The 13,396-nt window shown below is 36.7% G+C and overlaps 1 protein-coding gene across 2 annotated transcripts in view; it reads right to left on the minus strand.

Annotated features, from left to right (window-relative positions):
• Window positions 1-230: 230 nt before the first annotated feature.
• Window positions 231-13,396, minus strand: part of LOC102577746 (vacuolar protein sorting-associated protein 26-like protein) — a 21,443-nt gene continuing 8,277 nt past the window's right edge. Inside the window, exons 8-12 of one of the 2 annotated variants that reach the window (XM_006340407.2) lie at window positions 2,221-2,287; window positions 1,637-1,681; window positions 1,349-1,404; window positions 889-1,064; window positions 231-798 (exon numbers count right to left, since the gene is read on the minus strand). In XM_006340407.2, coding sequence (XP_006340469.1) covers window positions 620-798; window positions 889-1,064; window positions 1,349-1,404; window positions 1,637-1,681; window positions 2,221-2,287 — 523 coding nt within the window. In that variant the 3' untranslated portion in view covers window positions 231-619. 2 annotated transcript variants of the gene reach the window in all.

Raw genomic sequence — 13,396 nt, forward strand, 5'->3', positions numbered from 1 at the left:
GTTCATGTTGCTTCATTTAAACTCATCTGTTTTAATATGAGAATAGCATAACTAAATTTACGAGCACACGAATAAGAAAATACTAAAAGCATCCATAGATGGCTTATGGCAGCTGGAAACAGACACTAAATTACATGTTGAAACTACAAAATACAAAATCAATTGAATGGTACTCGCGATTCCCTGACGGAACATCTTTCATAGGACGCTAGAAAAGGACACAAAATAGATGCAAGGAAACAATGTAAGTCAATCGTGCCATTGTTGGAGAACAGCAGTAAGGAAACAACAAGACAACAACAAAATTAGTAGTAATCAAGATCAAAATATCCAATTCATCAACGAGTACGAGCTAAAGTAGGTTCCTTATTGCGGTTTAACTTGACCACTTGTCCCTTCCCCATGTATTTCAAAACATCAACTAGAGATTCCCACTCCAATATTCATGTACACAACTGCCTACTCTATACAAATTGCAAGTATCTTCTCCCAGATGTCGCAATCTACCAATAAAAAGACATTCTAGCACCTTTGGGAGACTGGCCATCTCAGTCGCATAAAGAAATCACAGAATACAAAGATAGATGCAGAATAGCTATGCCAATATCTCTTCATTCATTCAGGAAGTTTCTTCCAGGCGAAACATTGTGATCTCTTGCTGTTTGAAGTACCGACGGTCCTCTTCGTCAACAAGAACAAGATTCAAATAGTATTTCACACTAAATTTGTTGTTGATATTGCGGTATGTTGGTGTCAGTTCATATGGACTAAGGAAGAGTCTAATGGGTATTGATTCACCTGTCAATCGAGCACAAATATCAACAATATATAAACCACAAGTCAACGAAGAAGATGACTGCTCAACTACTAAAAGATGACGGAGTATACCTCTGACTGGAGCACCATCCATCAACTCAAACTTGGCCAGCGTCTCTGTTTCAACATGGGTATTTGCCCCAGAACCTGTTGATTCTCGGCGTCTAATCTCAAGATCCATGTTCTTTATCTTAATTCTTACAAGGAGAAAATATATTTTTCCTATGATAACATCTTTCAGGTGATACCTGTTATGAATTATAATGCACATTAGGAAAGGCATTAACAATCAATAGATGCTTCCATGCAAAAAAAAAAAGACGACCAACATATACAGAACATGTTTTTTTTTTTCAGGATCAGAGCACACACAAACACACACTAACTAAACCAAAGCTGTTCCCCTCGTGCTAAAACAAAACATCTAAAGCCAGGAGTTAGTTCACTTCAGTAAAGATTGCAACATTGTAATAATTGAGACGGTGATTAGTGTAGAAATCCAAACACAAAATATTTTTAACATTTTACTCACTTGCTTTTGTTGTACTCAAACTCAATATGGAGGCAATCTTCAATACCGACTTCCATCTGCAAGTTTAAACAAAAGAAACCAATAAGTCCCTTAGCAGTGCAATTCTCCTCAGATCTAAATATCTCAATATAATCACCATGTCAGCCATTTTGTTACAAGTACCATGCTCATTAGTCAAACTTTTGAGTCATTTACACCCAACCCAGCAAGCTGTTTAAATTACTTTCCTTTTCATGTCTCTGTGACAATGCTATATGTAAATGTTGAAACATTGAAAAGGAATATTACCTTAATACTATTGTTGATTGATGGAGGCGGACTATAGTTGCGCACCTGAATCAAAGAAGTCAGATAAATAACTCAGCAAATACTCAATATAGTTACACTCGAGATCTCCATGAAACAGATTTAAATTGGAAACTAACTAGAAAAAGAAATTGAGATGCAGAAACTATTATCTGATATCCAACCCTGCTCCTTCTCCCGATTTTTTTTTCCTTTTTGGTGGTTCCACCAAAATTCCCTCGACTTTTTTTCTTCTTTGTGATGAAGGATGAATTCTGAATGCCCTTAGTATTCAAAGGAAAGGGGTAAACACTAATAGACTAGATGATCAAATTCTGTGCTACACTAAATGAGTGGTGAGCGTAGGCTATTAAAAGGGTGTATATGTTCGATAAAGATACCAAGAACAACAACATACCCAGTATCTATATCCTTTTTTTTTATAAAGCAACCAAGAACACAAGATTGATTTAGTAACTCCAAAAATTCAAGAAATGGAAAGAAAGAAACATATGTAATTAGGACATCATAAGATATGTCAACTATTTAAGATTGACAAAATATGAAAGGAAGAAAGAGAATGTTACCACGAAGTCTTGATATTCAACTATGCTACCAGCATAACCACGGCTGATAGTAATTTTAAGGATATACCTAAAGCCAGCACAAAATCCCAGAAAATTATTGTTAGTAATCTGGCATAAGATCTATCAAGCTGCTGACAAGACAAACATTTCAGCCAGAACATGCGAGCATGTACTACCAGGAACAACAAATTAGAAAACATAATTGGCACACCTACACTACACAAATAGAATGGCCATTCTTTGGTTCAACTCGACGTGATTTATTTTCGGAATACCTCCCTCAATATTAGTTCTATCCTCCATTCAGCTCTTTAAAAATTTACGTCACCCCTTTTCAAGACCTCAATAAAATGGTAGAATGATAGCCCATTTTTCTCTGTTTAATTAACTGTTCCTTCATATTCTTCTGGCTAATACGAGTTTTTTCAGTAAGCTGCCTCACTTTCAGACATTTGAGGTACTAACTAGCTCTATCTTTAATGACGACCAAACAAAACTTTCTTGATTTCCATGTAAAGAAAGAGAAATGCTGAGGGAACAAGTAAATGAAGATTAATAATGAAAGAACAGGTTTAACATACACTGACAAGTTCAGTCAATGTTCAAAGTCCTAACATTCTCAGATGCCTAGGATATAGACATTTACTAACTACTCAAAGCATCCAATTTTAGGTGAATATGAGGAAAAATATTCCTATGCCAAAATGAAAATTCTGATAAAATTAGCTTATTTATAAGAAAATGAAAACAATCGTTCTAAAGATGAGAAAAAGAACCTAGCAGAAAATTATGCAAAATGCACCTTCTCAAAATAAAAAAATCTTATTCTTACACTTCCATTTAAGGCATAAAAAGATTCTTTTTCCTAGTGACAATGATGTCCAGGGAAACATGTGCACACCTCGACTTAATCCACCGGTCTACCTGCTACAACCCACCAGCACAAGCATTGGGTAACTCTGTCCACCAAGGCTTAGACAAATGGGAAAAAATCACAAGGCTAAACTCACAATTCTCCCCCACTTCATTGACCACTCAACCACACCCTTGAATGCAAGGAACAAAATGAAATGTTTCATACCTCCTGTACTTCTTTTCCTTCTTACCTCACTCTATCATTTTCATTCTCATCTTCACTCAACTATTTTCTTTACTTCCTTAATCAATTAGGCAATGGTTGTGATGGTGAAATTGGTTGGTGGTGTTGATGGTAAAGCCTGAAAAATGTGGTGATTGACGATGTGGTGGTGGTAGTTGGAAGTGGTGCTAGTTGTGATGGTGGGGGTGGTAGACAGTAGGGATTGATCGTAGTGGTGGTAGTGTTTGATAGTGGTGGTGGAGGTCGTGGCGACGGTGACTACGTTGGTGATCAAAGAATGTATGGTGGTTGATGATGTGATGGTGGTAATTGGCGGCGGTACTAGCTAGGATGGTTAAGTTGGTTGGTAGTAGGGATTGGTCATAGTGGTGGTGGAGGCGGCGATGGTGACGGAGGTGGCGGCAATGGATATAATTATAATGATGGAGGTGATAGGTTTGTGTGGTAATGGCTAACGGTAGTGGCTGGCAATGATGGTGGTTGTTAGTGGTGGTTGTGATGACAGAGATGGTTGACAATGGTGGTGGTTGTGGTTGTGGTTGATAAAGACCTAGAGGGTGTTTGGATTGGCTTATTTTAAATCACTTTTGACTTTTAAGCTCTTTTTTATATTTAGATGTGTTTGAGAAAGACAAAAAGTGCTTTTAAGCACCTACTTTTAGGCCAAAAAAGTACAAAAATAAACCAAAAGTCAGAACTTGGATATGACCAACTTATGGCTTTTAGCTTTTAGCTTTTAACTTATAAGCTACTTAAAGAAAGTCAATCCAAAATACCCCTAGTTAAATGCTTAAATCTTACTGAAACAAATGCACTTAATGGCCTATGCTTTAAACCATTCAGATTCAAACCTCCATTAAGTACAAACAAATGAGACTTGAGATCTCATCGCATGTCCTTTCATGCCATTTTATAACTACACGATGTCAGCACTATAAACTTTCAAAAGAAGGTACTCCACTTCATCCTAATCCCAATTTTCAGTCGATCTTTGGAAAGATACATCCATTGGATAAAAACATGGAAATCACCCATTGAGAACTTTTAATCACTATTTCTCATTACTTTCGATGTCCCAATATATGTGATACTCTTATCCTATTTTAGTCAATCCTAAAAATAAGGAAATTTTTCTATATTTAATAATAATTTTACTTTAAACTTACAATCTTACCCTTAATGAGAAGATTTATAGCGTAGAAATTTTGATGACTTGTTTTAGACCACAAATTTCAAAAATCTTCCCTTTTTTCTTTAACTGTGTGCCCAATCAAATATCTTCACATAAATCAAGACGGGAGGAGTATATAGCATGACTGACTTTCGAGAGACTAAGTCATTACATAATACCTGACTCCAAAATATATACTATTCTAGAGATCACACTATGCACGCTACCACTCACTAACATCTAGCATTCCTGTGGAAATCGCATCAATACCTTTACAAAGACTATCCATCTGCACAAAAAATTTTGAAGGTAGAGTTGAGCTGAACAAGGAAAGAGCCCATATGGGCTAGATGGATCCAAGGGCTACATCATAGTGAATCCTAGGCATGGCTAGGACATTTGTTCAATTGGGTTTTCGAAATGCTTGGACAACAAGATAATAGCTGCAGAATTAGGAAAACCTTGAATATCAAAGGTACCTACATCACTGCAAAGAGATGCTACTATTGATAGTTTGGGTTATTTTTTTAGAATTGGTACTTATTTGAGATTTACTTATCCATATATATATGTTGAGTCAGCATAATTAGTTATAGCAAGAATTGGTTAGTGCTAGTGTTTGTCTGTTACACAGTTAAGTAATTAGTGGATTAGATTAGTGACAGCTAATTGACAACTGTATAAGACCATCTCTAATCCAACATCAAATCATATTTTGGCGTAAAATTAGGTGTTTTAGTGCTCCAACCCAACACTAATTCTTACACTATTTTAGTATGTGAATAGTGTTGCACCAAATTTTGTGTAAGACTATTCATCAATTACAAATATCTTTTTGATTATTTTATTATTATTTATACTATATAAAACTTTTGATAATATAAATGATAAAAATATAATAATATAATATTAAAGAGAGAAGAACATAAAGAAAATATTCTTTTTTAGTGTAAAATTTAGTGTAGTGGGTTGGAGATGGTTTGCACTAAAATAGTGTAAAATTTGGTGTTATGGACTGGAGATGCCTTAAGGAACTAGTAATGTGTATATATTCGAGTACATTCTCTCAGAAATGAAGTTGAGTAGTATCATCTTCTCCAAAATATCTCTCTCAAAGGTGCTTCTATGGAGCCATTTGTGCATTGCTTCTTAGCTGCATCTACAGCAACTTCAACTTAGTTTTTGATATGGTGTCGTCGTCAGGTTCTTCTGTTTGTTTTCTTCTCGAACCTTCGTCGTCGAAAGCCGTGATTAACCCATAATTGTAGGTTTTGAACTAGAGCTTTCCCATATCCAGTCAATTTGATTGTTTCGATCGATCCACATGGCGATTGAGCAACACAAAAGGTCTATTGGTAGTGGAAATGGTAATGGACAAGTTGATTCCAGCAATCCATTGTACATGCATCCCACCGATAGTCTTGGTACAATGATAGTTCCAGTTCCCTTTTATGGAATGGGATACCGATCCTGGAGAAGAAGTATTCTTCGCCGCCCTATTTTACAAGAACAAATTAGGTTTTATTAATGGAGAATGTAAGAAACAAGAGCTCAATTCCCCCCAATTCCGGCAGTTAGAGAGATGCAACAACATGGTGACTTCCTGGATCTTGAACTCTCTGTCTAAAGAGATAGTGTATAGTATGTCAATGATTCAATGGAATTATGGAGAGAGCTCGAGGACAGATATGATCAGACTAATAAGGCAAAGCTTTACCAGATTCAGAAGGAAAACAATGATTTGACTCAAGGTAATTTCGACATCCCTACATATTACTTGAGAATGAAGAAATTATGGGAGGAATTGAGCACCTTAAGCAACAGAAATCCTTGTACCTGCACTTGTGTGTGTGGAGGGAAGGAAAGTTCAAACAAGGCAGAACAGGATCGTAGATAAATTCAATTTCTTATGGGGGTGAATGAAGTCTACACCGCAGTGAGGGGGAACATCTTTATGATGACTCCCTTGCCTTCTATGGCACAAGTTTTCTCAATTCTGATTTAAAAGGAGAAACAAAGGGAGTTTCTACCTAACAACATGATGAACATGGATTCTACAGCACTTATGCTAGCTCATCTGGGACGTGAAACTTCAGGACAGCAAACTCTTCCAATCATAGCCAAAATTACCTCTCTAATGGTAACATTGGAAACCTCTCCAAGGGCAACTATGTGGACAAGTCTAAGTTGTTTTGTGATTACTGTAAAAGGACGAGGCACACAAGGGAAAATTGCTACAAGTTGATTGGATATCCTGCACCAAAGCCCCAATCAGATCATCACAATCAAAAGTTCAATGCCACTAAGAATTTCAATGTAATCCAACTCATCAATATAAATAAAGGAAAATGCATTGTGGCAAATGTACATGGGATGCCAATCGATATGTTGTTTGCAAAAGGGGAGGAACCTGAGACAAAGGAGGATGATCAACCCATTAACCTGTCATAGGAACAATATCGTAATGTTATGACTATGCTGCATCACTTCCCGATGAACAGTGCAGGAGAACACGCAAACAACCTCAACTTGGGAAATGGTTCAGTGAACTTAGCAGGTATTGTGGTTTGCACTTCCTCAATTGATTTTGGCAAACCTTCATGTAGACATTTTGAATCAAAATCTAACTTATGGATATTAGACTCGCGGGCTTCGAATCATATGACCTTTAACAGACTTTCTATGACCAACATTAAGACCTTGCCATATGCTATTTTGATAAGCCTACCTAATCGATATAGAGTGAAAGTATTGAATTAGGAGATGTGATACTTACACCTAAAATCATCTAGCATAAGGTGCTGTATGTGCAATCTTTCAAGTTTAACTTGATTTCCATCCATTCCCTCACAGCAAACCTCAAAGGTATTGTTGTCTTGTTTACTGATACTACTTGTTGTTGCAGGCCCCTTCCATGAAGAGGCCTCAAGAGATTGGTAAGTGTAGGGATGGTATCAAATTCTTGTGTTCAAGATGCTTGGGAAATGGTAGTGCTACTTCCACTGCTGATGCTTCTACCAATGTTGAAAACAAGCATCTTCTTTTCATTCTCTTCATTCATGTCATTCACTTTCAAATGTAAATAACTCCATTTTAAGCAATAAGAATGAACATTTTGTTTTGACTCCTCACTTGTCTCACAGAGATGATGTAAATTTGTCTTGGTCATGTTCCTTCTGCAAAAATGAGAATCATAACCTCAATACCTGCCAATTTTTCATGCAAACAACCTTTCTTATGTTCACTTTGCCCTATGGCAATACAAACTAGATTGCCCTTTTCCCAAAGAACCACTGAATCCACCAAAGTGTTTGAGCTATTACATGTGGATCTGCGAGGGCCTTACCATGTGCCTACTCATGATAACTACAAAGATTTCATCACCACGGTGGATGACCATAGCAGATCCACATGGACACAATTGTTAAGTTGTGAGAGCAATGCTCTACAAGTGATCAAGACTTCCCTTTACATGATTGAAAATCAGTTTAGCACCACCTTGAAAAACATCAGATCAAACAATGGTCTTGAATTTGTAGACAATGAAGCCACTTCTTTCTTTTTGTCAAAATGCATTGTCCATCAAAAGTCTTGTCCTTACACACCACAACAAAATGGTGCGGTTGAAAGTAAACATAAATACATGGTTGAGACAATTAGGGTGTTGTGGATGCGAGGAAGTCAATTAATTTAAGTATTTAATTATATTTTTAAGTAGATTTATTTATTATTTATTTATAATTTAAGTAACTTTATTTATTACTCTAGGGGGTTTATGTTTCATAGTTTCATAAGGATTAAGTTAAGCTATAGTTATTAGTTTGGAATAGGATTTAGGTCTCCTACTTTCATAAGAATTAGGTTTCATATTGATGTAATAATACTCCTATTTAAAGAGGCTTTTGATGAATAAATCAGTAAGCCATATTTCAGCAAAAGGCAAGAGATTAGAGTTCTCTCTTCCATTGAACTCTAAGGTTTCAATCTCGGGAAGAGCTGAAGAGATTGGAGTTCTCTCTTTTAATGAACTCTAAGGTTTCAGCCTCCCTTTAACGAGCTGAATTTATATATCGCCCTATGAATCAATCATTCCCTAAAGATTCATAACAATTTGGTATTAGACCTAACACAATGAGCGATGAGATCAGTTCCAAATTTCAAGAAGAATGTGCATTACAGAAACCCTAACGGACTCTACAATTGCAGCAATGGAACAACGTCTCGGTAAAGAATTGTCCAAGTCATCCAAGAACAATTGTCTAGATTGGGAGTTGGTTCCACAAAACCAGCAACCAATAGATCAAGAATTCCTGCTACTAAAGGCAATACACCACCTATTCAACTAGCAGATAAGAATCATCCAACAAGTGGTAATTCACATTCGATAGTACCAAGTTATGCAAAATGAATTTTCCTACTTTTAACGGTATCAACAACCCATTAATTTTGGCACACCGTTGTGAACATTTTCTTGAGTGATTTAGACCTCATGAAAGTGACAACTTGATGGGCGAATTAGTCAAGCTTCAGCAAGCTGATAGACTTGAAATTTATCAATGCCAACTTCAAGATAAATTGGCTAGGGCTGGAATTGGATAATTAAGTTGATACTATTCCAGATCTTCTAAATGATTGGCCTAAAATTTGAGCTTGAGGACAAGCTCTTTCAACCTAAAGGGGAGTAATGTTGTGGATGCGAGGAAGTCAATTAATTTTAGTATTTTATTATATTTTTAAGTAGATTTATTTATTATTTATTTATAATTTAAGTAATATTAATTTATTTATTTTGATAATATATTTATAATTTAAGTAACTTTATTTATTATTCTAGAATGGGGTTTATGTTTCACAGTTCATAAGGATTAGGTTAAGCTATGGTTATTAGTTTGGAATAGGATATAGGCCTCCTACTTTCATAAGAATTATACTTCACATTGACGTAATAAGACTCATATTTAAAGGGGATTTTGATGAATAAATCAGTAAGTCATATTTCAGCAAAAAGTAATAGACTAGAGTTCTCTTCCATTGAACTCTAAGGTTTCAGTCTCCCTTTAAGAGCTGAAGAGATCGGAGTTCTCTCTTTTAATGAACTCTAAGGTTTCAGCCTCCCTTTAACGAGTTGAATTTATATATCTCCCTGTGAATCAATCCTTCCCTAAAGATTCATAACACAGAGCCCTAATGTTCCAATCACATTTACCCCAAAGATATTAGGGAGAGTGCATTTTGATAGCCACTCATACATAAACAAACTTCCTACTACCCATCTGAAGGATAAATGTCCCTTTCAAGTCTTTTATGGGAGAAAACCTCTTTATTCCTTCTTGAAAAGTTTTGGATGCCTTTGCTACCCAACAATACCAAAAGTCCATAGATACAGATTTGAACCTAGGACAACACATCACATTTTCGTTGGGTACCCATTTGGAACAAAATGATACAAGGTACTAAGCCTAGCTACTAAAAGGTCACACATTTCAAGAGATGTAATGTTTCATGAGAATGTTTTTCCATTTGCATATTCTCCCAAAGAAGCTTTATTTAATTTGATTTATAAGTTCTTGAGTTCAATTCCTGTTCATCATTCAAATCCTTCTTCCCATCCTATTGATTATGATGATATGTTTGTGCTTGCACCTCATTCAAGTGATCAAGAAAGTGTATCACACACACTAGTTCTTCACATAACAACTCTGTACATTCACATGACATTGTGGTACATTCCCACTGGGGACACCCTGGACCACATTCCAAACCTCATTGATGAAACTCATGTCCCAAGAAAGTCTACTAAAAATCATAGAACCCCTGCTTATCTTCAAGACTATTATTGCCCTACCAAAACTACCAACCAGCACACCACTTCCCTCTCTTTAAGTGCTTTGTTTTCACAAAATCAGAACCTCAACCCTAATGCTTAACATTTGATAGTCAAGTTATGTTACAAAATGTGCGCCATGATAGTGAACCTTCTTCTTATAAAGAAGCGGCCCTTAATCCTACTTGGCAAACAACCATGACTCAGGAGTTTAAAGCCTTGAATGCAAATCACACTTGGGACTTAGTTCCCCTACCAACAGGCAAGAAAGCCATAGGTTGCATGTGGATCTACAAAGTGAAACACAAAGCAGATGGCACTATTGAGACTTGAGAGGTTTAAGGCTAGATTAGTAGTAAAGGGATTCACTCAGGAAGCAGGGACAGACTACACAAACCTTTTTCCCTAGTTGTAAAGATGACAACTGTCAGGTCTTTGATTGCCACTGTTGTGAAAAAGGGTTGGGATTTGTAGAAACACAAAGCAGATGGCACTATTGAGACTTGAGAGGTTTAAGGCTAGATTAGTAGTAAAGGGATTCACTCAGGAAGCAGGGACAGACTACACAAACTTTTTTCCCTAGTTGTAAAGATGACAACTGTGACCACTATTGTGAAAAAGGGTTGGGAAATCTCCCAACTTGATGTAAACAATGCTTTTCTTCATGGGGATTTACATGAACAAGTGTATATGGAAGCACCTCCCGGCCTTATTCTTGACACTCCAGGCATGGTATGCAGGTTAAACAAATCCTTATATGGTTTAAAGCAGGCTAGTAGACAATGGTATGAGAAACTCACAGAAGCCTTATACTCGCAGGATATGTTCACTCAGTCAATGACTTCTCTCTATTTCACAAGAAATCCAAGACCTCCATTGTTTTTGTGGCTGTTTATGTAGATAACGTTAGGAGATCATAGCTTTAAAAGAATTCTTACATAAATATGTTCAAAATTAAGGATTTGGGCAGACTTTGCTACTTTTTGGGATTAGCGGTGTCGTATACAGCTGATGGGGTCATCATTTCCCAGAAAAAGTTTGCTTTGGATCTTCTGAAAGAATTTGATTGTATTGACTGTCCCTGTTTCTCTTCTCCTCTTGATCCCAAACTGAAACTAAGGCCAAGGAAGGTCAGCCTATCTCAGATCCTGCTTACTATAGGAAACAGGTGGGAAAGCTTAATTTCCTCACAAATACCAGATTAGATATATCTTATGGTGTACAACATTTCAGCCAATTCATGCAGGATCCCAGAGAACCTCACTTACGAGTAGCTTTTCATTTGCTGAGGGATCCTCCTTTCAATTAGTCTGGATTGCACTATCAGGCTGTGATTCTGACTGGGCAGCTTGTCCAAATTCCAGAAGATCTATTTCAGGTTACATTGACTTGGTTGGCAATAGCTCTGTCAGCTGGAAATCCAAGACAAGAAATTGTCTCCTTATCTTCAGCTAAGGCAGAATACAGGTCTTTCAGGAAGCCTGTACGTGAGTTGGTTTGGTTGAGCAGAGTGTTTGAAGAACTGACTGTGTCAACTCCTAAACCATATGTAGTAATTTGTGACAGCCAGTCTGCCCTTCACATTGCCAGGAACCTTGTGTTGCATGAGAGGACTAAGCACATAGAAGTGGACTGTCATTTTGTGCGCAATAAGCTTCATGAAGGTCTTGTGTCCTTGCATCATGTGGCCACAACTGATCAACTAGCAAATGTTCTTACTAAGGCCTTAACAGGCCTCAGACATTCAGTTGTACTTGGCAAGTTAGATGTGAAGAGCACACCTCCAACTTGAGGGGAGGTATTGAGATTTACTTATCTGTATATACATGCTGAGTCAGCATAATTAGTTAGTGCTAGTGCTAGTGTTAGTCTGTTACACTTGTCTGTTATACAGTTAGTTAAGTAGTTAGTGGATTAGATTAGTGACAGCTAATTGGCAGTTGTATAAGGAACTAGTAATGTGTATATATTCGAGTACATTCTCTCAGAAATGAAGTTGAGCATTATCATCTTTCCCAAAATATCTCTCTAAGGTGCTTCTATGGAGCCATTTGTACATTGTTGCTTCTTAGTTGCATCTGCAGCAACTTCAACTTAGTTTTTGATTGTACTGTTGTATCTTCAGAATTGAGAATGCTAGCCACCATCAAAAATTGTTATAAAGAAAGTAGACTCCAGCTTTCCAAAGCTCCTAGAAATTCTACGAACTCCTCTATTTCCTCTATGCAGTTCCGTTTACACCAAAAAAAAATAACAGTTACCAGACAGTTTGGTGTTATCGAAGAGTCGTTGAAGAGCAAATACTTTCATGGCTGAGTTACTCTGACTCTAATTATTATCTAAGGATATAGATAAAGAGAATAACAAAGAAGCAGAAATAAACAATTGGGAAATCTTGAAAATTCACTTGTTAGAGAAAGAAGCTAGTTAGAGAGAGAAGATCTGACTTCTCACTAGAACTTGTGCTTGCAAAACTCATTGATGTTTAATCTACCGACTTTGATCACTTTTTGGCCTTTCACTCAATATCTTCTCTCATCCCTCAAACCATCTATTGGTATATGTGGGTTCCGTAAGATTTTTTTCATCTAAGACCGAGCCACTACGTTTGTTCCCAGCTAAAATCCATTTCTTCCAATCTGTTTGTTCATAGTGACCTGGTTTACAAAGCTAACTTAAGACTAGTATATGGAAGGGAAATGTACGTTCAATCATCAAAGTCTCTCTATTATCTGCATTCTTCATCAATATGGAAAGCAAAGGTTCTTCTACCAGCCTGTGAAACTGTATTAACTAATGGAAAGGAAGAAGAATTCTCCATTGACGGGAGAAGCCTAACTGAGATATGTTTTGAGAATAGAGGTTTGTCCTTATGTTTTGTATAATTTAGATGTCTACAAAATGTGAACTCCTGGGCAGTAGGACTATTGTAAGTGAATTTGCAAATGGATTGGACATTATAGACTCCTAACTTGTCTAAATGAGTTAGTCCAGAGAAATTTTGTACACTTCTAGTACCAAGCTAATGCTGTTCTTGACAGTAAAATTTTACTCTCTGCCTATCCCCCAAAATGGAGAGAGG

The sequence above is a fragment of the Solanum tuberosum genome, unplaced genomic scaffold, assembly GCF_000226075.1.
Source record: "Solanum tuberosum cultivar DM 1-3 516 R44 unplaced genomic scaffold, SolTub_3.0 scf00018, whole genome shotgun sequence".
NCBI lineage: Eukaryota > Viridiplantae > Streptophyta > Magnoliopsida > Solanales > Solanaceae > Solanum > Solanum tuberosum.